Raw genomic sequence first — 27242 nt, forward strand, 5'->3', positions numbered from 1 at the left:
TCCTGGTACCATCCTTGTTGCCAGCCTCCCTTTCCACTTTCTTCACATTTTTCTTCATATGCGGTGACCAGACACAAGCTGCATATTCTAACTGGGGTTTTATTAAGGTACATAATATCTTCTTCATCATTCCTTCATCTAGGTAGTGGAATACAAGGCCAATATTATGAAGTATGACTATGTTATATGTTTTCCAAAATACCCTGCTAATGTGTTTCTCCGGTGACAAAGTGTTTTGCACGGTTACTCCTAAGTCTTTCTCCTCATTGGTCTCTTTAATTTTCTCATCACCCAGTCTGTAATCCCTGTTTGGTCTGTATCTACTTCTTCCCATTTTCATAACATGGCTCTTGTTTATATTAAATTCCATCTGCCACTCTTTACTCCACTCATATATTTTATCAAGATCTTCCTGTAACTTGTTACAATCTTCCACATTCTTTACTCTCCTCATAATTTTAGTATCGTCCGCAAACATGTTCATGTAACTGTCAATTCCTACTGGCATATCATTAACATAAATCAAAAACATGATGGGACCAAGCACTGACCCTTGTGGAACTCCACTGGTTATCTTCTTCCACTCGGACTTGCTTCCTCTCACCACTGTTCTCATTTCTCTTCCCACTAAGTAATTTTCCATCCATTTTGCTAGTTTATCATTTACTCCTCCAATCTTCTTTAGTTTCCACATCAGTCTATTGTGTGGTACTTTATCAAAGGCCTTTCTCAAGTCCAGGTAGATAGCATCCACCCATCCCTCTCTATGTTGTAGTATGTCAGTCATTCTTGAATAAAAACATAATAAATTGGATACGCACGATCTTCCTTTTCTGAAACCAAACTGCCTTTCACTCAGAATGTTTTCATTTTCTAGATACTCACTCCACTTAGCTTTAATTACTTCTTCACATACCTTGCACAATATACTAGTCAACGATACTGGTCTATAATTTAACGGTTCCATTCTACTACCATTCTTATATAGGCACAATGTCAGCTCTTTTCCACTCTTTCGGGACTATTCCTGTTCGTATTTCCTTCCAATTAACATGTTTGTAATTTAGATCACCCACAAGTAGTACTTTTTTGTTAGTTCTTAGCATATTGTCCAAGCACTTCAATGTTTCATTTTGCATTTCCTTGTGTATCTCAAGTTTCCATGTATTTATCTTTGATGGCACATATGTAACTATGATTATCCTCCTTTCCCTCCCACTGGTCCTAATTGTTATTCTGAAAACCCCTGCCAGTCCATCTCTGTATTGTAATTCTTCCATGTTTATAGCCTCTGGAAACATTATCGATATTGCTCCTCCTGCTCTTCCTTTTCTATCTCTTGTCCAAACATTATATCCCTGTTCTTTGAAATATACTTGAATGTCTTCACTTAACTTTTTTTCTGTTATACTTACCACATCCACTTTTTTTTCCAATATGTAATCTCTCACTTCCAACCTTCCTGATATAAATCCATCTATATTTGTGTACATGACTCTTAATGCTTTTCTTCCCTTCCCAAATGTACCATCTCCTCAGCCTCTTGTCTAGCACTCTCCAGTAGAATTTCATATTATTATTCTCTTTCCTTCTCTCACTTTTTCCTTAGCTTCACTTTTCAGTTCTCTCTTTTTTCCTTTCTTCCTGGTTCATATCTATCTTTATCCAAATGTTATATTCTATCTTTATTGCCAGCTTTCTAGTTCTCGCTAATATTTCGCCTACCTTATCTTATTTTAACTTTAGTCTTTTAGTGTGTGTGTGTGTGTGTGTGTATGCAAAAATGTATGCACTTGAGTAAATTCTTTCTTAGGTTTGAATGGTGAAGCAAATTGGAATGAGACAGCTAGACTGTGTCGTCGTGACCAGATGCCTTTCCGATTCACCTCCAGTGGTCGGTTGCTTCGCTTTCGCTTTATCACAGATTCTTCTGTTCAAAGTACAAGGTTCACAGCTGTATTAAAGACAGGTAAATATAGATGCTTGATAACTGATTGGAAATAAGTATTCATGGTCATAGCTTAATTTATTTTTATTTTTCTATTATTGAATAAAAGAAGTTGAAATATCAGAAAAGTCTTGGGTAGAAACCAGAAGTTCAATAATTTTTTTGTATTGTGTGTGGACAGTGTGTGGTGGAAACCTGCATCAGCCTGAGGGATACATCACCTCCCCTGGCTATCCAGAAAATTATTCAAGAAGACAAGACTGTGTATGGGTCATCAAGGTTGGCATTGGCAGAACAATAAAACTTGAATTCACTGATTTCAAGATCGCTAACTCAACTCCAACATGTGCTGATGATTACCTTGTGGTATGTTACTTGTGTTGGATTTGTATTGTACATTGCTGGTAGGCAAATGCTTTTTTTTGTTTGATTGAGTGAGTTTTTAGATTTATTAATTTTTCTATTAGCTCTCTTTCAATGTTTAAAATTTAATTTAGTTCAGAATATGACAAAGACAAAAACTGGAACATCATTATGTTCAATACAGCCTTCCTACTGTTTTGTTAGCAAGTCTGTCTGGGTATTGTCATTGCTTACCACAATACCCACTTGCTTAGATTACAAACTACATTTTGCATTATTATGGTTTGAGTAAGTGGTTTTTATAGCAATCAGTAGCAATATCACATCATATCTTCATACTATGTCAGTTGAAAACCATTTTCATTAGCATTTCATATAGCATTGTATACTAATTTTTAAGAGTTACTTAATGTTTAAGTCTTACTTAATGTTTATGAAATAAATCTATGATATCAAGCATAGGCTTTTTTTTTTGTGCAAACAACATGCATAAAAAGAAATTAAAGTTTTTATTTGGTTAATACATGGGTGTAAAACTTTAGTGATTCCATGTATAGTTGTTATTATATTTCTCTTTATCTTTAGATTCAGAATGGGGAGAGCACCTCATCCCCCTTCCTGGCAGGTGGCAAATTCTGTGGCTCTGTCATCCCTGCACCAATGGAGAGTACTTCTAATGCTCTTAGGATCAGATTTGTGTCTGATAATGTTGATTCTGACAAAGTAAGTCATGTTCTGCCTTTGAGTTTGGACTTGCTGTATTTTTTCAGTTACTCTTTCTTTAGGCTGTGAAGATAACATTACTGTATTTTTGTAGACATTTCTATTTTAGGCTTAGGGAAAATGATTATTTGATGGAAATTCTTTTTTAAGGTCATGTTTTAAAGTCAATAATAAAATTTCTTGTATTTAAAAGCATACTTTTGAAATGGTCATTCTAGTTAATTGCAATTTTACATTAATCATTTTGTCACAGTTAAGGAATAAACATCAAAATTTTAAGACTGTAGCAAGCAAATAATGCACTGTCACTAGCTGTGCAGACAGAAACAAATAATATGTATCTTACGTTATGAATAGAGACTAACCTGTGAGGGAATGCTTGGAAATATAATTATGTATATATATGATTATGGATATGTATACCAATTTGGTACATTGATAAATAATTAGAAGCAGAAATTATCTCTACCATGAAGTAAATACACAAAACCCCCAAAAATATCATGCATTAATGTGATAAAATTACCGTAGGGCTTCAAGCTGTCATACCATGAGCTGACAGATGCATGTGGGGGAAGTCACCAGCTCACATCAGACTTTACAAGTGTCACTATCACCAGCCCCAACTATCCCAACTCTCCACACCCCCACACCGAGTGCTCATGGGTTACCTACGCACCACCAGAGAAGAGTCTGTCATTACATTTTGAGGGATCATTTGAAATCCCAAGTTACTTGTAAGTCAGAAGGATTTCAGAGCAAGTAATTATACATTGCAAGAAAGTTAAAAAAAATTTTCTTTAATAATATTTTTCTTGTGTTACCCACTACAAAGAGCAATGCTAGCTTGTGGGATGTTGTGTGGTATGAAATTAAATATTGTGTTCATCTCTTAGCCTTTCCTACCTTATATTCTTATTATTCATTCACTTCTATCACCACCATCACCACCAAGAGGAAACTGTGATCAAGCCTTTGTAGAGGTTCGGGATGGAGGAACTCTTCTCTCTCCACTGCTTGGGAGATTTTGTGGAACAACCCTCCCAGAAACGCAGCACACCACTGGAGATGTTATTTTTGTGCGTTACTTCAACAACCTCACCCAGCACCATGTTGGATTTAAAGCGAAGGCTTCTACTGGTATGTATGATTTGTGTCCAGCTACTGTGTATTACATACTTGCTTTTATCGTATTTATACCAGTTCCTTTCTAGTATATCCCCTATGGTATTTGGACTTTTCACTTAATTCCTGAGCCTCGGTGAATTTTCTATTGCATAAATCAATCTGAAATTATCTAAGACTAAGGGATAAAGATACAATAGTGCTCATCTCTGCTTACTTTTTTTTTGCCTGTGTGGGGCATGGTTATGGTCTCCTGGCCCAATCACCAACCTCCCTTTTGTTATACAGCATGATGCTCTATTGCTTAATTGAGTATTATTTCTAAGCAATATGATTCTTTCTTTGACTGCTTATATGAAAATCATGTAAGGGTTATAGGAATGACTAAATGTATACCATCTCTGTGAGTAAATTTATACTATGCATAGCACAGTCAAAGCACTGTTATCACCATGTGTGGTTGCCTCTTATTATAACATAAACAATTTTGAAATTTTTATGACATGTATCTTTTGTAAAGATTTAATTTTAAGTTATGTCAGTGTTTGAACACAATAGCATTGAAACAATTGTCCTTTCCATACTATAAAAAAAAAATATATATATATATATTGTTGCTTTGTCTTGCATTTTCTTGCACTACTGACTGTACCTATTTGCCTTATTGTCTGTCTACATCAATGTATATTGTTTTCTGATCTGCTAGATATCTGTGGAGGAACCTACAATGTGGAAGAGTCAAGAATCTTCACCAGTCCAGGCTACCCCATGCCTTATGCTGCCAGCCTCAACTGCACTTGGAAGATTGTGGCCCCTCTTGGGCACTACCTCACAGTTTCCTTCTTGCAGGTTGAGATATCTAGTCCAGACAACAACTGTACCAGTATCAATGGTCTGCTGAAAATTAGAGACATAAACTCAACGGGTAAGCTAGCCATAAGCATTCACACACCTCTTTGAGTGTGATCATTCACCTCTTCCATTATTTAACTTATCTAGAAATCATGAATTTATTAGATATTATGAGATCATGTTTCTTGAAAACTAATGAGATAGCACACACTCTTTACACAAGGTGAGAAGTGTTAGTATCATGGCTCTTACTACTTGCATATTTTGATTTCTCATGACATCACAGGTGATTTGTTGTCCTCTGTCTGTGGATCTCCTGGGGAAGTGGCATCCGTCCGCACATCCTCTAATAGGGCATATGTCACCTTCACATCTGAATCAAATGATGGAAAGAAGGGATTCAGGATAATGTTCAACAGTAGTCATGAAGGTAAAGATGAATAGTTATGCCAATAAAAAAGCATATAGAGATCGTGATGTATAAAAGGTAGTAGCTTAGCTATTGAAGTTAGTTTGTATAATGAAAAAAAAATAGAAATAGTGGACGTCTTTGCTTTGTTGCTTAGTTGTTGTGTGTTGAATGTTGGTTAAGATTTTAGTTATCATGTCTCCATCTTTACTTATAGTTCATTAAGTTTTAGGTCATTCTTTATTTGTGTACATGTCCTCTACCTGTTCTTTATTAACCTTTGTAGTGATTTATTTTCTGTGATTGCAGGCCAGCTCAGCCCATTGCTAACTTGGTCCTCTGTCAACTTAGCTCATTGTTAATTTTTCTTGATATGTATTTAGCCTATGCTATATTAACTTGACCCACAGTTATGACATAGCAAATCAGAATGAGAATTAATTTAATTTAATGTCTTTACATGCATACAACTCTCAGCTTTGTACCTGGTAATATATCAAAACAGGATGGAATGAAAATACTTTATCACATCAGTAGTTTATTAACTCATATAAGGTCAGCATTAATTTACCTCTCATGTTCATCCTAGGTCACCAAAAATGTAATATTCTTTTTTCATGAAAATATAGAAAAAAAAAAAAGTCTCCACTGTACTAGATATTGCATACTGGATTAAATTTTTTGTGCTAGTTGCAGCATGGGGATGTTTACTTTTTTTAAGCTGCAGACTCCATTTTTACTACTTTATGACATGAGGAAAATAGAATGATAAATAAATGATAAAACGCTAATTGGTAATGAATGATACTTGTATTTTTTGTGCAGTGTGTGGTGGTTTGGTGTCTGGGGCTGAAGGGGAGATCCGCTCTCCTGGGTACCCACACGGATATGCAGCGCAGCGTTTGTGTGAGTGGCTCATCACTGCACCTCCTGGCAAGAGAATCAAACTGGAATTCCTAGATTTTGATATTCAGTCACAATATTTCTGCAGAGATTACATGGAGGTAAAAGGAAGTTTATGATATATAACTGTAAAACCAATTGACAATATCTATTTATAATAATTTTGGCTTGCATTTTATGTATTTGCTTATTTAGAAATTTTTAAAGATTTTTTTTAATTGGACACACTTTTCCTGCCAGATCTGGAATGGAGGTAGAGGTAGTGGAGCAAATATAGGCTTCATTTGCAATCGACTGGTAAGTAGAAATATGCAGTGATATCCATATTGGCAAGCATTCATGGCACATGTTGATCATACATTATATTGGTATAGTTTTTTTTTCTTTAGGCTATATTTACTTTTTTTCTAAGAGATCTACTGGCCAAGGATAACAAAAAAATTTACAGGGAAAAAAAAAGACCCTCTTAATTGCCAGTTTCCCAGGCAATGCCAAATAGAATTATTAGATGGAAGAAAAGAACTGTCTTGAGACCTTCCTGTTGAAGGAAGTCATGTCATAAGAAGAAGAAAATACAGAAGTAGTCAGGAAGTTCTGGAGTTTATTGGAGAAAGGAATGAATGATTGAGAATACTGGTTAACTTTTGCATTAGAGAGGTGCACAAAATAAGGCTGTAGGAAGAGGAGTCAAATGAAAATAGTAGTAGAATATGGCAAGATATGCAATATTGCAGTGATGAGAGTCTGAAAACAGTCAATTAGAGGAGAAGAGTTCATAAGATGAAAAGCTTTTCATTCCATCCTGTCAAAAAGGTGTATAAGAGGAACCACCCCATGCATGTGGGCTATACTCCATACATGGAGGGATGAGGCCCCTTTACAGAGTTATCAGTTGAGTGTTGATAAACCTGGCAGATGCAACTCAGAATAAATGTCTAACTTCATTGAGGCTATTTTAGCAAGAGATGAGATGTTCATTGCAGAAGAGAGCAATAGTTGAGTGTCATTGAAAGAGAGGGAATAGTTACCTGGAAGGTTATGTCAACTTCATAGATCAAGGAATTGTGTTTTGAGGCATTGAACATTCCTGAGTTTGCTTTGCCCCAACCAGAAACTTCAGTGAGGTGAGAAGTCAGGCACTCTGTGGCTTCCTGAAGTGTTGGATGACTATGCACAGGTGTAAAATAGTACAGGGTGGCATCATTAGCAGGAGTGGATACGACAAGAAGCTTGGGTTAGAAGATCTTTGTTGAATAATAGGAACAGAGTGGATGACAGGACAAAATCATGAGGAACACTTAAGACTAGAGCAGTAACTAGTGAGTCACACTAGGAGGGCCAAAAATGGAGCTGCAAAGTTGCAGCTCCACCACACTTTGCCGGCAAAATTGCAGAGTCAAAGTCACATCTGAAAATTCAAAGTCTCACCCACATGTGATGCTCATATATATATATATATATATATATATATATATATATATATATATATATATATATATATATATATATATATATATATATATATTCAACTAAGTCTGATATGCATCTAATTTCAGAGATTCCAAACTTACAACTCAAGTACAAACATCATGAGTGTGATATTTCGTACACGAGGACATTCTAATGGCCGGGGCTTCCGGCTCCGCTGGACCTCAGAAGACCCACAAGGTACACCCTCACTCATGTGTACACACACAACACACACACACACACACACACACACACACACACACACACACACACACACACACACACACACACACACACACACACACACACACACACACACACACACACACACTAATAGATATGGAGACGGGACAACACGAGCATAGCTCTTTTCCCGTATGTTACAATTAGGTAAATTAAGTAAATACACACACACACACACACACACGGGACATCGTCGATGGCGGATGTGGTCGCTGAGCTCCAGAGCAATCATCTCTAATTCTACAGTTACCATTGCCTAAGAGTAACCAAGGTGGGAAAGGAGCTGGTAATGTTTGTCCCGTCTCCATATAGTCATGTTAACTGTTGATTAGCAAAATAATGTCCAGGGAAGGTAAATATAAACTGTAGCCTGCGTTTGAGCCATCAGCTGGTTTGTTTACATCTGCGCAACATGGCGGCCGTGAACTCGAAAGATGAATCAGACTTCACAGGATTTCAAGGAATAATGGAGAAGAGCACTTATGTGAAGAAAATTCTGGAGTTGGAAGGTAAAATTGAAAAACTGTTTGAAAAGTATGAGGGCCTGGAAACGAGTTATGACAATGTAATGAAAGAGTGTGCCGATATGAAGAAGGAAAATGAAGCACTGAAAGAGGAAGTTAAGCTAATTAAAGTGAATTGCGAAAAATGTGGAGAATCTCTAGGAAAAGTGATGGAGAAGCAGGCTGAATGGAAAAAAGTCAGGAAGTGGAAAGAAAGGAGGTAAATTACAAAGTTGCAAGTCTGGAAAAGGAAATCAAAGAGTCTGGGGAGAAAACTTTGGGCCTTGCTGAAATTATAGATCAACAGATCATAGAAGAGAAGATTGCTGAGAAAGTGGTGAAGGTTATTAAATCAAATGAGACATTGGTGAGGGAAACTGTAGACAAAAAGAGATGTGTGGTGATATTTGGTGTGGAGGAGGATAAGACACCGAGTAAAATGGAGAGAGAGAAAACATAAAAAGGTGATAAATAATATCATTAATGTGGTGCAGGAGGAGGAAAAGACCTAGTACAAGAAATAGAGGACTTCCATAGAATTGGAAAGTTCACAAGAGAAGGTATGAGGCCAATAAGAATCAAACTTAAGTCACAAAAGGATGTAGATGAATTGGTGGAGAAGTCATGGAGGCTAGCCCAGCAGGAAACAACAAGGAAGATTTGGTTGAGAAGAGATCTCGGTGAAAAGGAAAGAGAAATGTTAAATGAGTTGAGAAAGGAGGCTTTGAAAAAAATGAAGAGAGGACAGAAGAGGAGAAGAAAGAGTTTTTCTGGAGAATCTTGGATATGAGACTGAGGAAGTGGTTCATAACCCAGAAAAGTACAGTAAGAAAGGACTAAAGAAACTTATGTATGAGCGGAATGTAATGTATTCCAACATAAATGGAGTGATATCGGGATTTTAGAACTCAACGATTACTTGAGGGACAAGAACCCAGATATTGTGGGTCTTACTGAAACAAAACTGAGAGAGGAGAAGACCTGATGATGGTTGGAGAAGGAAATATAATGTTTGGAAAAGAAATAGAGTAGGTAAGATGGGAGGAGGAGTGATGTTGCTGGTTAAAAAGATATAAAGGTGGATCAAGTGAAAGAAGGTATGGGAAAGGCAGAAGTGCTAAAGATCAGAGCAGAAACTAATGAAGGAAAAAGAGGCACTACATAGTGGTGTACGTACCACCTAAGACAAATGCATGGTCAGTACAGGAATATGAAGAAATGATAAGTGATACAGGAACATGTCTGGAAGAAATGTTGGGTGGCTGTGAACGAACTATAATGATGGGAGATTTTAATTGTAAAGAGGTGTGTTGGGAGGACTGGTCAATGGAAGGATCAGAGACAACATGGGGAAATACACTATTGACACTGGCAATGGAAAATGTGTTAACTCAGTGGGTCAAAGAAGATACTAGGTTTGGAGGAGAGGGAGCATCGTCAAGACTGGACTTGGTCTTTAGTACAGAGCCAATGGTCATTGAGGAGATGAGGGTGGAGTGCCCTTTAGCAAAGAGTGATCATGCAGTTTTGGAGTTCAAGGTGATAGATGAAGAGAAATCTAGAAGAAATGAAGAATATAAAGTGGGAAGATGGAATTATGCCAAGACAGATTTTGGAAACCTAAAGAAATTCTTTCAAGAGACAAATTGGATGAAATTCAAGAGTGCTAAGGAGCAAATGAAAAGTGGAAGGAATTTATAAAAATATACAAAGAAGGTGAGAAAAATTTGTACCAATAAGACAACATAGAGAAGTTGGAAAGCAGGACTGGTTTAACGATAGATGTGAAAAGGCTAGAACAAGAAAAGAGGATGCATGGAAGAGGTGGAGAAGGAAAAGACGGATTAAGCAGTGGGAAAGTTACAAAAGAGCAAGAAATGAATATGTGTTGATTAGAAGAGAAGAAAGAAAGAAACAAGAAAAGGATATAATTGATAAATGTAAAGACCAACCAAGGCTTTTTACAGACATGTGAACAACAACATCAAAAATAGAGAAAGTATTGAAAGTTTAGAAGTAAATGGAGTATGCAGTGAAGATCCCAGGAAATGGCAGAGGCTATGAATGGATGCTTTCGGAAGGTATTCACAAAGGAGACTGCTTTTGACAAACCACTGGTAATGGAACAGAAAGGGATTATGAAGGAGTTTCAAGTAACTGTGGAGGAGATCAAGAATATGATGGGGAGTTTAGAAGTGAGAAAAGCTGTGGGACCTGATGGGGTATCAGGATGGATTTTAAGAGAATGCAGGAGCAACTGGCAGAAAAAGTTTGTGAAGTAATTGATGCCTCATTAAGGGAAGGTGTAGTGCCCCAAGACTGGAAAAGAGCTAACATTGTCCCAATCTATAAATCAGGTAACAAGAGAGACCCATTGAACTATAGACCAGTGTCACTTACAAGTGTGGTAGCTAAGATGTGTGAGAGGGTGGTGAAGAATAGATGGACAGACTTCTTGGAGAAAAATGACATACTTTGTGAGTGTCAATTTGGTTTTAGAAAAGGGCGTTCATGCACGACAAACCTGATATGTTACTATTCGAGGGTGATAGATGTAATACAGGAAAGAGATGGTTGGGCTGATGGAATATATCTGGATTTAAAAAAGGCCTTTGATAAGGTACCACACCGGAGACTGATCTGGAAACTTGAAATGGTAGGAGGAGTGCATGGCAGTTTACTAAAATGGATGGAAGACTTTTGGTAGGAAGAGAAATGAGAACAATAATTAAGGACAGACCATCAGAATGGGGCTTGGTGGAGAGTGGAGTTCCACAGGGATCAGTGTTGGCACCAGTAATGTTCGCGGTCTACATAAATGACATGGTGGATGGGGTGTCCAGTTATGTGAGCCTATTTGCAGACGATGCAAAATTGTTAAGAAAAGTGAGATGTGACAAAGATTGCGAACTACTCCAGGAAGACTTGGACAGAATATGGAAATGGAGCTGTACATGGCAAATGGAGTTCAACACGACAAAATGCAAGAAAATAGAGTTTGGCAAGAGTGAAAGAAGAATCAGGAGTATGTACAAGATAGGAAATGAAGACATAAAACCAGTCATGAAGAAAAAGACCTTGGGGTGACAATTACCAATGACCTATCGCCAGAGAGACATATAAACAAAATAATTGGAGAAGTATTGAACTTATTGAGGAACATAAGAGTGGCGTTCAGTATATTTAGATGAAGAAATGATGAAGAAAATAATTACTGCAATGATAAGACCGAGGCTTGAATATGCAACAATACAGTGGGCTCGAACTTAAAGAAACACATAAGGAAACTAGAGAAAGTACAGAGGGCTGCAACAAAAATGGTGCCTGACTTAAGAGATTTGACTTATGAAGACAGACTGAAAAGAATGCAACTTCCGACCCTGGAAAACAGAAGAGAAAGGGAGACCTGATAGCAATATACAGAGTGATGATTGGCATGGAAAAATGGATAGGGAAGATCTGTGTATGTGGAATGAAAGAATGTCGAGAGGGCATGGGAAAAACTAAAATGGCCACTTATAGGAGAGATGTGAAAAATATAGCTTCCCTCATAGAAGGGTGGAAGCATGGAATAGTTTAGATGTGGAAGTGGTCAACGCAAGGAATATTCATGATTTTAAGAAAAAGCTGGACATTAATAGATATGGAGACGGGACAACACGAGCATAGCTCTTTTCCGTATGTTACAATTAGGTAAATACAATTAGGTAAATACACACACACACAGCTCAGTGGTTAGAGTGCTGGCTTCACAAGCCAGAGGACCGGGTTCGATTCCCGGCCGGGTGGAGATATTTGGGTGTGTCTCCTTTCACGTGTAGCCCCTGTTCACCTAGCAGTGAGTAGGTACGGGATGTAAATCGAGGAGTTGTGACCTTGTTGTCCTGGTGTGTGGTGTGTGCCTGGTCTCAGGCCTATCCGAAAATCGGAAATAATGAGCTCTGAGCTCGTTCCGTAGGGTAACGTCTGGCTGTCTCGTCAGAGACTGCAGCAGATCAAACAGTGAAACACACACACACACACACACACACAATTAAGCATGGAAAAGAGTGTGGAGCACAGGGAGGAAAAATTAAATTATGTTAGGGCAAATTATAACCATATAAGAGAGTTCTTTAATGAAATTGACTGGTCTGTGATATACCAGGAAGGGGATATGCAATTGAAATACGATAAATTTATGGATTTATATAACTCTGCTGTGAAGAAGTTTGTGCCATATCACAAAAAGAGGACTTTGAATAATAAACAGTGGTTTAATAGAAATTGTGAAGAAGCAAAAAAGAACAAAGAAAAGGCATGGAAGAAACTTAAGAAAAACAGTGAAGTATTATCAAGAGAAGTCTACAAAACAGCAAGGAATAGTTATGTTGAAATAAGGAGAACAGCTCAAAAGAAATATGAACAGAGAGTGGTGGAAAACTGTGATAGTGACCCTAAAATGTTTTATAAATTCACAAATGGAAAACTAAATAAAAGGGAGGCAATAGAAAAAGTAAAAGATGGGGAAGAAGTATATGAGGATGCTAGAGATATAGCTGAAATATTGAACGACAACTTTTGCAAAGTGTTTACAAAGGAGGAGCATTTTACAGGAGGAAGGCCTATGGAAATAAAGCAAATGCAGGACATCATGGATATAAGAAAAATTATAAGTAACTTGGATATTAATAAATCAATGGGGCCTGATGACATATCTGGGATGTTGCTGAAAGAATGTAAAGATCAATTGTTGAACCCCATATATGATATTGTGGAAACCTCCATACAAAAAGGAATAGTGCCGAAAGAGTGGAAAAGAGCTGACATTGTGCCTATATATAAGAATGGAAGTAAAATGGAACCATTAAATTACAGACCAGTATCGTTGACTAGTATATTGTGCAAGGTATGTGAAGAAGTAATTAAAGCAAAGTGGAGTGAGTATCTAGAAAGTGAAAACATTCTGAGTGAAAGGCAGTTTGGTTTCAGAAAAGGAAGATCGTCCATATCCAATTTATTATGTTTTTATTCAAGAGTGACTGACATACTACAACATAGAGAGGGATGGGTGGATACTATTCATCTGGACTTGAGAAACACCTTTGATAAAGTGCCACACAATAGACTGATGTGGAAACTAAAGAAGATTGGAAGAGTAAGTGATAAACTAGCAAAATGGATGGAAAATTACGTAGTGGGAAGAGAAATGCGAACAGTGGTGAAAGGAAAGAAGTCAGAGTGGAAAAAGGTAACCAGTGGAGTTCCACAAGTGTCAGTGCTTGGTCCCATCATGTTTTTGATTTATGTTAATGATATGCCAGTAGGAATTGACAGTTACATGAATATGTTCGCGGATGATACTAAAATTATGAGAAGAGTAAAGTATGTGGAAGATTGTAACAAGTTACAGGAAGATCTTGATAAAATATATGAGTGGAGTAAAGAGTGGGAGACGGAATTTAATATAAACAAGAGCCATGTTATGAAAATGGGAAGAAGTAGATACAGACCAAACAGGGATTACAGGCTGGGTGATGAGAAAATTGAATAGACCAATGAGGAGAAAGACCTAGGAGTAACCATGCAAAACACTTTGTCACTGAGAAACACATTAACAAGATATTTTTGAAAACATATAACATGCTTCAAAATATTGGTCTTGCTTTCCACTACCTAGATGAAGGAATGATGAAGAAGATACTATGCACTTTAATAAGACCCCAGTTAGAATATGCAGCTTGTGTCTGGTCACCGCATATGAAGAAAAATGTGAAGAAGGTGGAAAGGGTACAGAGGCTGGCAACAAGGATGTTACCAGGACTCAGGGAGTTAGACTATGAGGAAAGGCTGAGGGAACTGGGGCTGACCGCATTAGAAGAGAGAAGAACAAGGGGAGACATGATAACTATGTATAAATTGGTGAACAAGATTGACATATTGGACAGTGAGTTGATAAAGGTGACCACAAGTAATCATCTCTGAGGACATGGAAAAAAACTAATAAAGGACATCTGTCTAAATGACGTGAGAAAATACAGTTTCCCACATCGTAGTATTGATAAGTGGAATAAACTGAGCAGTGATGTTGTTGACGCAGTGTGTGTCAATCAGATGAAAGAGAGATATGACAGGAGTGGCCAAGGAGGCAGGACACAGAGAGCTTAGCTCGAGCTCTGCAATACATAAATAGGTAAATACAAATAGGTAAATACACACACACACACATTCCAGAATTTGAAGGGATGACATATGAGGAGAGTCTAAAGGCTATGGATCTACCAACCCTGGAACAAAGAAGGGAGAGAGAGGATCTGATACAAGTTTACAAATTGATCAACAGAATGGACCAAGTGGATAATGAGAAACTGATCCTGAGAGAAGAATATGACATTCGAAGCATAAGATCGCATAGTAAAAAGCTGAGAAAGGGAAGATATCTGAGAGATGTTAAAAAATATAGTTTCCCGCAAAGATGTATTGAGACATGGAACAGTTTGAATGAAGAAGTAGTGTCTGCAATGAGTGTGCATACTTTTAAAGTAAGATTGGATAAGTGTAGATATGGAGACGGGACCACACAAGCATAAAGCCCAGGCCCTGTAAAACTACAACTAGGTAAATACAACTAGGTAAATATACACACATTCAGGGAAAAACAAAAGATGCTTTTATACAAGTAATTAAAGAGAAAGAAGATCTAGTGAGAGATACAGTCTACTGAAGAAGGAGGAGGTTGTGGAGGAGGCAAGAAATTAAGAGTGATTTATACTAATACAGATGAGTTGTTATCCAGTGTGTTGGAGGTTAGAGATTATTGTCAAATCAAAAAGCCGAATGTAATGTGCACTGTTGAAACTAAACTAAGAGCGGAGATCCATGTTAACTTTAAGGAGGAGGGATATAATAGCTGGAGAAGAGACAGGAAGGCTAAAGTGGGAGGAGGAGTGCTAATAATGGTTCATGATAATATATGTGTGGAGGATGTGCAATATGGTGAGGGCAAGGTGGAAGTAATGGGAGTAACAATCTAAACAGAGGAATTGAAAAAAAGAAAAATCATTGTTACATATGTACCACCTAAGACATGGGGAACTAAGGAACGTAAAGACATGCAAAGAGAGGTGATTAAGTGCTTAGATAATATGTTGAAAAGAGATGGAAGAATACTTTTAGTTGGAAACTTTTACTGTAACAAAATAAACTGGAGAGAGATGGAAATAATGGATAATGCTGGACAATGGAGCGAGGACGTGTTACTGTTGACTATGGTAAATATAATGAACCAGTGGGTGGAGGACTCAACAAGGTACAGGGGAGAAGAAGAACCATCGTTGCTTGACCTAGTATTCACAAAGAAGCCAGAGCCCACTCCCAGCATACAATACCTTAGTCCAATAGGAAGAATCATGTGACATTAGAGCTGGAAATATAGGAGGAGGATGGGATAAGTTACAGAGATGACTACAAAAAGAGATTAAGTTATGCAAGAACAGATTTTGAAAAATTAAGGAAAATTTTTTGCTTACGTTGAATGGAAAAACATTATGTACAATAGGACAATACAAGGGAAATGTGGAATGTTCTTACAGAAATATAATGAAGGAGTAAAGTAACAAGAAACTTTTTATGCAGTTAAAAAAAAAATACAGGCTTGGTACAATGCTAGATGTACAGAAGTGAAAAAGGCAAAAAATAAAGCTTGGAAGAAACTGATAAAGCAGAGAAATGACTAAAAAACAGACGGCAGTATAGGGATGCAAGAAATGAATATATTAGAATAAGGAGAGAGGAAGAAAGAAACTTTGAGAAAGATGTGGTGAGTAAAAGCAAAGATGAACGCAAACTTTTCTACAAATTCATAAATGGCAAAATGAAGAACAAGGAAACAATAGAAAAAAATAATTAAAGGAGGGAAGACATACCAAACAGAAAAAGAAATGTGTGAAATAATGAATGAGAGTTTTCAAACTGTGTTCACTGTAGAAGAAGATTTTACAGAACCAAATAGAACATTGCATTGCCAAGGATTACAGCAAATCACAGTGCACAAAGAGGATATTGGAAGATTATTGGATAATTTGGATGTCAGAAAAGCAATGAGGCCAGATGTTGTATCAGGCTGGGTGCTAAAACAATGTAAAGAGCAACTACTGGATCCAATTTTGGAAATAATTAGAAGTTCATTGAATGAAGGGAAAGTTCCACTAAAATGGAAAAGAGCTAACATACTACCGATATTTAAAGGAAGAAAGACAACTGAGCCATTAAGTTACAGACTGGTGTCACTTACAAGTGTTATGGGAAAGCTGTGTGAAATTATTATCAAAGAAAAATTGGTTAGACATCTGGAAGAAGAACAAGTCATATCAAACATACAATTTGGGTTCAGGACATGACGGTCATGTGTGTCAAACTTATTAAGCTTCTACTCGAGAGTAATAGAAGGACTGGAAAGCAGAGATGGATGAGTGGACACATTATACCTGGATATAAAAAAGGCTTTTGAAAAAGTCCTTCATTGAAGACTACTTTGGAAACAAGAGAACACAGGAGGACTGCAAGGATCTTTGTTAGAATGGACAAGGGATTATTTGGAGGACAAAGAGATGAGAACTGTGATCAGAAATACATACTCATCTTTGGGTAAAGTAAGAAGTGGAGTGCCATATGTTTTAGAATTATGTAAACGACATTCACAATGGGATAAAGTTGTATTAATTTATTTGCTGATGATGCAAAGCTCCTAAGAGTTATCAAAACCCGAGAGGACTGTTTGCTGTTACAGGAAGATATAAACAAATTCTATGAGTGGAATAAGAAGTGGAAATTGGAGTTCACTGCCAAGAAATATCACATAATGGAACTAGGAAAAAGCAAAAGAAGATTGGTATGGAACTATCTGATGGGAGGGAACAAATAATGAAGACTAAAGAGGAAAAAGATCTGGGAGTAATTTTACAGGAAAATCTGAACTCCCAAAAATACATAAGCAAGATATTTGGATTATCATAAAATGTTGACTAATATGATAGTGGCATTTCAATTCATGGACAAAGATATGATGGAAAAAATCATCACAAGCATCCAAAGCTAGAAAATGCAGCTGTGGTGTGAAGCTAGAAAGAATTCAAAGGACTGCTACAAAGATGGTGCCAGAAATGAGGGATCTTTCCTATGAAGAAAGACGTAAGGAAATGAACTACCAACTTTGAAGAATAGACAGGAAAGAGGAGATCTAACAACAATGTATAAGTAAGTGAACCGTACAGAAAAATTAGATCGACAAGACTTGGTATCACTGTTGGTGGATGGAGATAGATGAACAAGAGGATACTCTGAGAAGATCACGAAAAGTCAGTGTTTAAGGGACATTAAAAAGTTTAGTTCTCCACATAGGACAGTGAACATCTGGAATGGATTGAGTGAAGAGATTGTAACAGCAGAAAATGTGCATACATTTAAGGAATAGTTGGATAAAAGTAGATATGGTGACAAGTCGTTATGACCCCTGTAATATAGAATTATGTAAGAACTAGATAAATAAACACACGTACACTGCTGACATTGCAGAGAGCAAACGTATAGACGTATAAACAAGGGCTCTCTCGTTGGATATTACTGCCGCCTCGTAATCACAAGAGACTTGGTGATTTATTACAGGGGCAGAGGGTTCTTGGATAGTGTTCTCTGTCTCCAATAGTATTAAACTATTTTGTATTAAAAAAAAAAATGGAAGAATATAAGAGTCCAGGTGGTACTGCTGGCCCTGTAAACAAAAGGCATGAAGCCTAAGACTAGGAGAGACCTTATAGAGACACCGATGAGGCTACAGCAACAACGAAGGATTCCTTGGGCTTTAAGGATGAAAGAGCTAAGATGAGAAAAATAATATCAGTGGAAAGGGAGATTAGGGGTATGAGGGAAAGCATTGCCAGGATGCTGGAAAAACAAGATCAGCTGTTTGAGGAAAATCGAGAACTGAAAGAAATGTGGTGAATTAGAGGAAACAATGAAGGTCAACAATGAAATGGGATGAACGCTAGAAGGAATTTAAAAGAAGAACAGAGATCTAAAGAAGAGTAAGAACTATGAAGCAGTGTTGTAAGGGCTTAGGGAGGAGGTTGAGGCAGTGGAGGGAGCAATGAGTGAAGAAATGAAGAAAAATTAGATGAGTGGAAGAAGGCATAGTAAAAAGGTGAAGATGAAAAAGTATACTTTGCAGAAGTGGTTCAACAACAAATACAAAAAAAAAAAAAACTTAAGGACACAGTGATACAGGTGATTAAGGAAAAGGAAGAAAAATTGAGAGACACAGTAGATAAAGATGGCTATATATGGACTACAAGAGAAGAAAAACCCAGTGAAATTTGTGAGAGAAAAGGAGAAGAAAGAAATGGTAAAAAAAAAATTATTTGAAAGGTTCAGGATGAAGAACAACATCTAGAGAAAGAAATTAAAGAAATATATACATAGACTTGGGAAATACAGTGAGGGATCCATATGGCCAATAGAAGTTTAAGTGAGCTAGGAAGCCCAACCTACATTCGAATCCTGTCCACAGTCTGAGTGTAGGTTGGGCTTCCTCACTCGGGGCAACGGTTTCCTAGTTTCCTTTGAGATAGTAGGTACCCCAAAAAGTATCCCCTTTAGCCCATAAATTCATGTGAAAACCACTTGGTATAGATAAAAAAAAAAAAAAAAAAAACTGAGGTCCCATCATCCCAAATAGTGGTTGAAGAAATACTGACAAGGACAGGAAAGCTGGGTGGTAAGACAGGATACAACAATATTTGGTTAAAGAGAGATATGAACCAGGAAGAAAGGCAAAAAGAGAGAGAACTGAGAAATGAAGCTAAGGAAAAAACAAGAGAAGGACAGAGAACGAGTGGAAGAACTTTGACTGGATAGTACTAGACGTGAGGCTGAAGTAATGGTATGTCTGGGAAGAGGAAGGTAGACATTATGAGTTATGTATACAAGCCAGAGATGGATTAATATCAAGAATGTACAGTATAACTAGGTAAATATTCATACATACATATACTGGTTAACACATAAAGCTGTAGTGGTATGCAGACATATTCTGATTTTGAGAGAAGTATTATTAAAAGAAGATTCTAATGTCTTCAGATATTTGTTATTCTGCCATTAAGGCAAAAAAAATGTTATAGTCACCTAAGATTATGGCTTTAAGCATTTGATAGACTTTGTTGAATTATTATATTTTTTTTCCTTTTCCACTTTATCCATGTAAAATAACTGAGTAATGTGCCTTTATTTCTTATATGCAGAATGTGGTGGGGAGCTGGACATTGCTGGTGGAACATTATTTGGTCCTGAGAGGAACAACTTTACCTATAACACACATTACTGCATCTGGACACTGAACAATCCAAACCCTATCAATTCCTCCTTTGTCATCTCCTTTACCCAATTGGAAAACTTTAATGGTTGCCACAGTTACATTCTGATTGAAGGAGGTATGTAAGCATGTCAGCATATTTTTTTATTATTTCATTAAAATCAAACATATTGAATTGAGACTTTGATGTTTTCATATTTGTTGCCATTCTTAAGAATATGTAGTAGTGAATCAGAAAATTTTTGATACCTAGTCCTCATCTATTGTTTCCTTATATCATTACTTGCAAAGCTGAATTCAGTTAGCCAGTTGGTCAAATTTCATTGTTATTTTTTATTTTTGGAATAGTGACTGATAGAACGTAGCCCTTTATAGGAAACATAATGTAGGATACTTTAAGTTTCTGTTGTATGTATTATGGTTGTTTTGCTTTACATGTACTCCAAGAAATATACATGACCTTACAGCTCATATATTAATCTTTTAAATGTGTTTGTTTTCATTTGTTTTATTTGGTATGAGTGCATAACTTTTGTTCACTTAAAGAAATGAACTCACATGTTTGTGAATACTTTCTCAATCTCAATTTTCTTTCATGAATCTATCCTGTTCTATAACTACATACAGAGAACAGTGAGGGTCAGCAAGTGGTGGTGAAAAAAGTCTGTAACACAGACACACTACTGAGTGTTGTTGTGCCTTACCACTCGCTCAGGATCACCTTCGTCAAGGTATGCACTACAATAAAGCCTCAATATTTCTATTCATTAAAAAAAACATTTCTATTTTCTATGTCTTATCTGTTCTATATTATTTTTTTGTGGTACAAAGTAGAAATATTTTGAAAAACTTCATTAGATGAATTCACTAATGCAGTGTTGCTGTGGCAACTTTTTTTTTTTTTCCAACAGGTGAGGTACTTCACTAGATTCCTTAACTGGACCCTAGATTACTCCATCAGCCCTTGTGGTGGTGTGCTGCGTGGCCCTCAAAATGTCATCACCTCCCCTAACTTTCCTTCCAACTATCCCAACAATGCTCATTGTGGTTGGCTCTTCCATTATGAAGAAGGAGAACAAATTGATGTAATGTATTGGGAAATTGCCACTCATTGTTTAGTTTTTTTCATGATTTCTGATCAGCTAATATTTCAATGTTTAGTAATGTTGTAATAATAACTTTACAGAATTATGTTAAATTAAATAAAGCAATGTAATTGTTTTCAAATATCTATTGATGCATATTTATGTGAGATAACACAATCCCATGAAATTGATTCTTAGTGCTCATAACTACTTAACTACTGTACAAGTGAAATATATCTGTTAACAAGTGGCTGCATTCTGTTATATTATCAACCAAGTCACTGCAATGTTATTCACTGCTGATACTAATCTTTATGACTTTTTTATAGGTTAAGCTAGACTAAATTTAATTATGGTAGCTCAAGAATTAATTTATTACCTGGCATAGATATATTTTGCATTTTTTCTTATAGAAATTATGTTCATTAACTATATTTGAAAGGCAATGACATTCATTAGGAGCAAGAGACACATGCTACTAAACCTTTTTGGTGATTTTGAGAAGCAGACTAAAAGAAGTGAAATAGTTGACCACTATCATTGGTAAGCAGAAAGTGACACAAGTACAGTAGTTGTTTAGCTTTATGGATTTGTATATAATCAAGGAATTACAATATGTGTTGTCTATCCGTTTCAGTTCCAGTTCACAACTTTCAACCTTGAAAATGCTGTACATCATGACTATGTAAGAGTTTTCAATGGCCCCCGTTTGACTTCCCCGTTGCTGGGACGCTACACGGGCAATGAAAACCCAGGGAATGTTGGGCGGTCCATGACAAACAATATGTTTGTTGAATTCAACACTGATGATTCCACAACGAGACAGGGTTTCAGGGCTGTGGCTGTCAGGCACACAAGAGGTTAGCTTTATTTATTTATATATATATATATATATATATATATATATATATATATATATATATATATATATATATATATATATGTATATATATATACAGGTGTCCCTCGGTTAACGATCGACTACTTAACGATATTTCGCTCATACGATCCCTCCAAATTAATCCCTATTTTTTGGTTAACGATCGCCAAAATTCGGTTAACGATCGGATTGACCATCGCAATCGCGATCGCAATCGCGATCGCAGCGCCTCCATCCACCCGCGGCCCGTGCAGTAAACACACCACAGTCTTTCCCGCTGTTTTGATTGTGCAACAACAACTCTATCACGCTCGCTCTAAACTTCTTTTTTTGTGCTTATTTGTGATCAAGTGAACTTAGTGATGGCTTCCAAGCGACCCAACGATTGTTCTCCACCGGGAGATAAGGCTAAAAATCGAGAAAGAGCATTGGCCTTGATATTAAGTTGAACATTGTGACTCGTCATGAGGGTGGTGAAGGGGTAAACTCTATTGCTCGTGCCCTTGGTTTATCTCAATCAACTGTATCAACAGTTCTCCAGAAAAAAGTACAAGTGAAGCAGCAGGCCAACCAAGTCACAAACCTGCACAAACACACAACAACTCGTAACAGGGAACCGATTATGGAAAAATTGGAACGTTTGCTGAGGCTATGGATTGAAGACCACACACACCGCCGCATGCCTCTTTCTACCCAACTCGTTACTACTAAGGCACTGAGCCTGTGGGAGGACCTGAAACCAGAATTCAACATAGGCGAGACAGTGTCCTTCAAGGCCAGTAAGGGGTGGTTTGAACGTTTCAAACATCGTGGGAGTCTACACAACCTCAAGGTTAGTGGGGAGGCAGCGAGTTCGGATCAACCGCTGCAAACGCCTTCAAGCCTTTGCTTAAAGAGCGCATCGAGGAAGGAGGTTATTCAGCCAAGCAGGTTCTAAACTTTGACGAGACAGGCCTGTATTGGAAGAAGATGTCATCGAGAACGTTTATAGCAAAGGAGGAGAAGTCGGCACCAGGATTCAAGGCATCTAAAGACAGGTTAACATTATTGGTGGGGGGGAATGCCGCTGGTGATCTTAAGCTTAAACCATGCCTTATTTACCATTCCCAAAACCCAAGAGCTCTGTCTGGCTATATTAAGGAATATTTGCCCGTAGTATGGAAGGCAAACAAAAGGGTGGATGACGACTGTTATCATGCAAAGTTACGTGACAGGATACCTCTCCAAATTCCTAAAAGAATATGCTGCCCAAAACAACATTGCTAACAGATTTCTCTTGCTGTGTGACAACGCCCCAGCCACCCAGAGAGCATGAATGACTGGGCAGATAATATTGAGGTCATGTTTATGCCCCCAAACACAACTGCCCTCATCCAGCCGATGGACCAAGGAGTCATCGCTACTTTCAAGGCCTATTACCAGCGGCGCACCATGAAACAGCTGTTGGCCTGCATTGACACCCCTGACAAGCCGACCATGAAACAATTTTGGAAGGATTATAACATTAAAAAGGGGATCGACAACATCGACGAGTCATGGAAGGAGGTGTCCAAGTCGGCAATGAATGGATGTTGGCGTAATTTGTGGCCTGAGTGCGTGGAACGTAAACAGGAAGTCCCTGTCGATGTTACAGCAGTAAGGAAAGACATCGCTCATATCTCCCATAAGGCAGGCTTCAATGAGGTGGACGAGAATGACGACAAGAACTGCTGGACAGTCATTCTGAGCCTCTCTCCAACGACGACCTCATGGAGTTGGAGAAACAAAATACTTTGGAGGAAATGGAGGAGGACAAGGAGCCTGAAAGAACCCTCTCCGTCAAGATTTTCGAGGAGATTTTTAATCATATTAACCAGGCCATACATCTTCTCCAGGAGAATGACCCCAACCCAAACCGAAGTAATGGCGTGACTAATGCTATAGAAAATGACATGAAAGTGTATAAAGAACTATTTGAGGCAAAGAAAAGGATGGCAAAACAGACAGTCATCTCATCTTTCTTCAAACCACTCACCGCCCAAGCAACCCCATCCACATCCCAAGCAACCCCATCTACCGATCAAGCAACTCCATCCACCTCCCAAGCTACCCCATCCACCTCAAAAGCAATCCCATCTACTTCCATAGGAGTCATCTCGTCGTACTTCAAAGTTCGTCCTGCTACCTCGAAAAAAACTCCACCCACTTCCAAAACAACTCCATCCACCTCCAAAACAACTCCACCCACATCCAATCTATCCTTCACATCCACCGTAACCTTGAGTGACGATGAGGAGAGCCTGGATGACCCACCCCCACTGGAAAACGTATTCTCTCAAGAATTTGAAGGGTTTGAAGCAGCTGACCGAGTTTGGGTCGGTGTGGGCATGATGAGATTTAATCCTCCAAGGCCCTGTGTCCCTCGGGGCACAAAACAACACACTACGCATATCACATCCACTCCTCAAGGTAAGTACTACCAATTCTAAAGGTGTAAATAACAACTAACAACATAGAAAGTGTCGTTTATTTACGCATCGCGAAATACATGTATGTAGTTGATAATTTCAAATCCCTCAGTTAGCGATCGTTTCGGTTAGCGATCTGTTTTTGGGAAACGTAACCCTATCGTTAACCAAGGGATACCTGTACACACAGTATATGAGTAAATTCATGGTGTCCCGTCTCTATATCTTTTATCAAATTTCTCCTTAAAAGTATGCATAGTCCCAGCCATTACAACCTTCTCATCAAGTTCATTCCAATTGTTCACATCTCTATTAGGGGGAACTATACTTCTTGACATCTCTTCTACAAAAAACTTTTTTCAACTTTAAACCATGTCCTCTTGTACTGCGTGTGTCCAATAGTAAAAAGTCTTCTTTATCCTTATCCTCCATGTGTATTTACCTAGTTGTATTTACCTAGTTGTATTTTAAGGAAGGGGAGCCTATGCTCGTGTGTGTTTGTGTAATTCACCTTGGTCGTCTGCTGGTCACCCAGCCAGTCTTCCCCATTATGGAGTGAGCTCAGAGCTCATAGACCGATCTTCGGGTAGAACTGAGACCACAACACACTCCACACACCGGGAAAGCGAGGCCACAATCCCTCGAGTTACATCCCGTACCTATTTACTGCTAGGTGAACAGGGGCCACACATTAAGAAGCTTGCCCATTTGCCTCGCCGCGCCGGGACTCGAACCCGGGTGTGTGCGTGTATGTGTGCACGTGCACCTCTACATATAATGTATATGTATATAAGGAATTTGAGATCTGTCTCTCAGTTGATTTTTCAATTTGACTTACAAGCCATACTCTGGATTGTGAGCCAGCTGTAGTTACACTATTGTTGGTGAAGTGAACACCACATCCACTCATCTCATTTATTGTCATTAATCTCCTCCCAACAGGTTGTGGTGGTAAGTTCCATGGACTGAGAGGAAACTTTTCCTCAAATGGCTTCCCTGAAGATTATGAGGCCAACACAGAGTGTGAGTGGGAGATAGATACTCCTGCTGGATATCATGCTGTCATCTCCTTCACAACACAGTTTGACGTAGAGACAAGCAGCAACTGTCAGAATGATTATGTACAAGTGAGTTGACTGTCTCATGGAATGAGATTCATACTAGTCTGAAATTTACCTAAATCAATTTGAGATATTTTGCTTTTAAATAGGATTTATGTGTTAAACTGCTGCAGAATGAAGAATTTCATTCTTAACTTTTTTTTTTTTTTCCCCTTGATTGGTTTTGATGTACATATTTGGCTTCAGGTATATCATGCTGAGCAGTCAGAGCCTCATACACCCATAACATGGATCAGTGATAGAAAGTTGTGTGGTAAGCAACTGCCTCAGCCAATCATCTCAAGTGGTAGCCGAGTAAAGCTTCTCTTCCACACGAATGGGGATGTACAGGGCAGTGGGTTCCAGGTAAGGAAGAAAGTGTTTCATAATCCCTGTAGATAAAGGTATTGGGATAATTTTAATTTCTTTGTATTGAACACTAAACTGTGTGCATATATACCTGTATTTGGGATACTGCCCCTGCAAACCACTTTCAAATGTCTCATCTAGATATTTCTTATCTGATATAATTTTTGTGCCACAAGAAGTTCAGTCAATCTGTTATACATTTTTAGATAGTTGAATTATTTCTTTATATATAACTATGTATGAATGTACTGTTTTCCTGCAAAAAATTTATGTTTTTGCCCATCATGCAAGAATGGCATATTCTTGGTAAGAAGTGCACAAACATGTACAATACCACATAAGCTGGTAAATGTGTTTGATGATGTGTGGAATAGGCAGAAGTTTAATGTAAGTTAAAACTGAAATAAGGGGACAGTATTTGAAAAGAATAAAAGTGTAACAATAATAATGACACTAACATGCATATTGTAGGCGTCGTGGCAGATGCTGTGCGGGAACAATTACACCCAACAGAGTGGTTATATGGTGAGCCCAGGTCATCCCAACAACTACCCAGCCTTTGCTGACTGTGACTATCGCATTGTTGCCAATAGAGAGTCTTTTGTCAACATTCAGTTCCTGAGTTTTAATGTGGAAAGTAAGAAATATTTTAATGCTTTAGCATTATTTGTGATGTGAAATGTGTTTTCTTAGAACTTTCCATTTCACTAAAATGTGAACAATTGGTGGTTTATGTTTATAATTATTAATTTTCTTTGGAATTATATCACCAATGATCTTTCATTTAATATTTTGAAAATTGAGAGCATTGCATATTTTCTTTTCTTTTTTTGTATCAATTGAAAGATATAATAATAGTTTGAAGTGTTTGATTTCATGTATAATAGGTGTGAATGATGTTATGTAACAGAGAAAATAATATTTTTATAACAACTGAAAATTATGAATTAGGGTTATGTAATTGAGATATCTAAAGCATAATGAGCAAAAGTGCCATATACATTTAAAAATGCAATTTTTTGTCTTCAGATAGTATGGGTGGTAAAGCAAAAATTGGTCACTCACCACTTCTAACTCTCATTATTAAGCTAAAACCAGCATAAAAACTTGAAATCTCTAAAATTCTTTCTAGTACATTGCTTTTCTATGTTTTACCAACCACTTTTATATTAATGTCACAAAAAAAATAATGTTATGGGATTAAGATATCCATTAGTTTTGACTGAAGACTTCCTCTGTGAACAGATGCAAGGAACTGCAGGTATGATCACTTGACGGTGATAGAGGAGCATTCAGGACAGTCTTGGGGGCCATATTGTGGTGGGGATCTGCCTCACAATTTCACAACACGAGGCTCCACCCTTCTAAGATTCCACTCAGATTTTGTCGTTGAGAGATCAGGCTTTGTTGCCAAATTTGAAGTTAAAGGTGAAGTAACTAGGTCTTGTGTCATTCTTTGCCTTTTTAAGAGTTGGTTT

General features: G+C 37.6%; 1 protein-coding gene across 2 annotated transcripts in view; it reads left to right on the forward strand.

The window, feature by feature from the left end:
- LOC123508054 (cubilin-like) overlaps positions 1-27242 on the forward strand; it is a 78222-nt gene that overhangs the window by 34671 nt on the left and 16309 nt on the right. For both annotated transcript variants that reach the window (XM_045261451.1, XM_045261450.1), the window contains exons 39-56: positions 1814-1969; positions 2130-2314; positions 2897-3034; positions 3566-3771; positions 3990-4174; positions 4866-5084; positions 5298-5441; positions 6246-6424; positions 6564-6620; positions 7880-7991; positions 19813-20001; positions 20511-20614; positions 20795-20968; positions 21606-21828; positions 25238-25422; positions 25603-25761; positions 26236-26401; positions 27010-27192. In XM_045261451.1, coding sequence (XP_045117386.1) covers positions 1814-1969; positions 2130-2314; positions 2897-3034; positions 3566-3771; positions 3990-4174; positions 4866-5084; positions 5298-5441; positions 6246-6424; positions 6564-6620; positions 7880-7991; positions 19813-20001; positions 20511-20614; positions 20795-20968; positions 21606-21828; positions 25238-25422; positions 25603-25761; positions 26236-26401; positions 27010-27192 — 2964 coding nt within the window. The remainder of the gene's footprint in view (positions 1-1813; positions 1970-2129; positions 2315-2896; positions 3035-3565; positions 3772-3989; positions 4175-4865; positions 5085-5297; positions 5442-6245; positions 6425-6563; positions 6621-7879; positions 7992-19812; positions 20002-20510; positions 20615-20794; positions 20969-21605; positions 21829-25237; positions 25423-25602; positions 25762-26235; positions 26402-27009; positions 27193-27242) is intronic.

This window comes from Portunus trituberculatus, chromosome 24, assembly GCF_017591435.1.
Source record: "Portunus trituberculatus isolate SZX2019 chromosome 24, ASM1759143v1, whole genome shotgun sequence".
Classification (NCBI taxonomy): Eukaryota; Metazoa; Arthropoda; class Malacostraca; order Decapoda; family Portunidae; genus Portunus; species Portunus trituberculatus.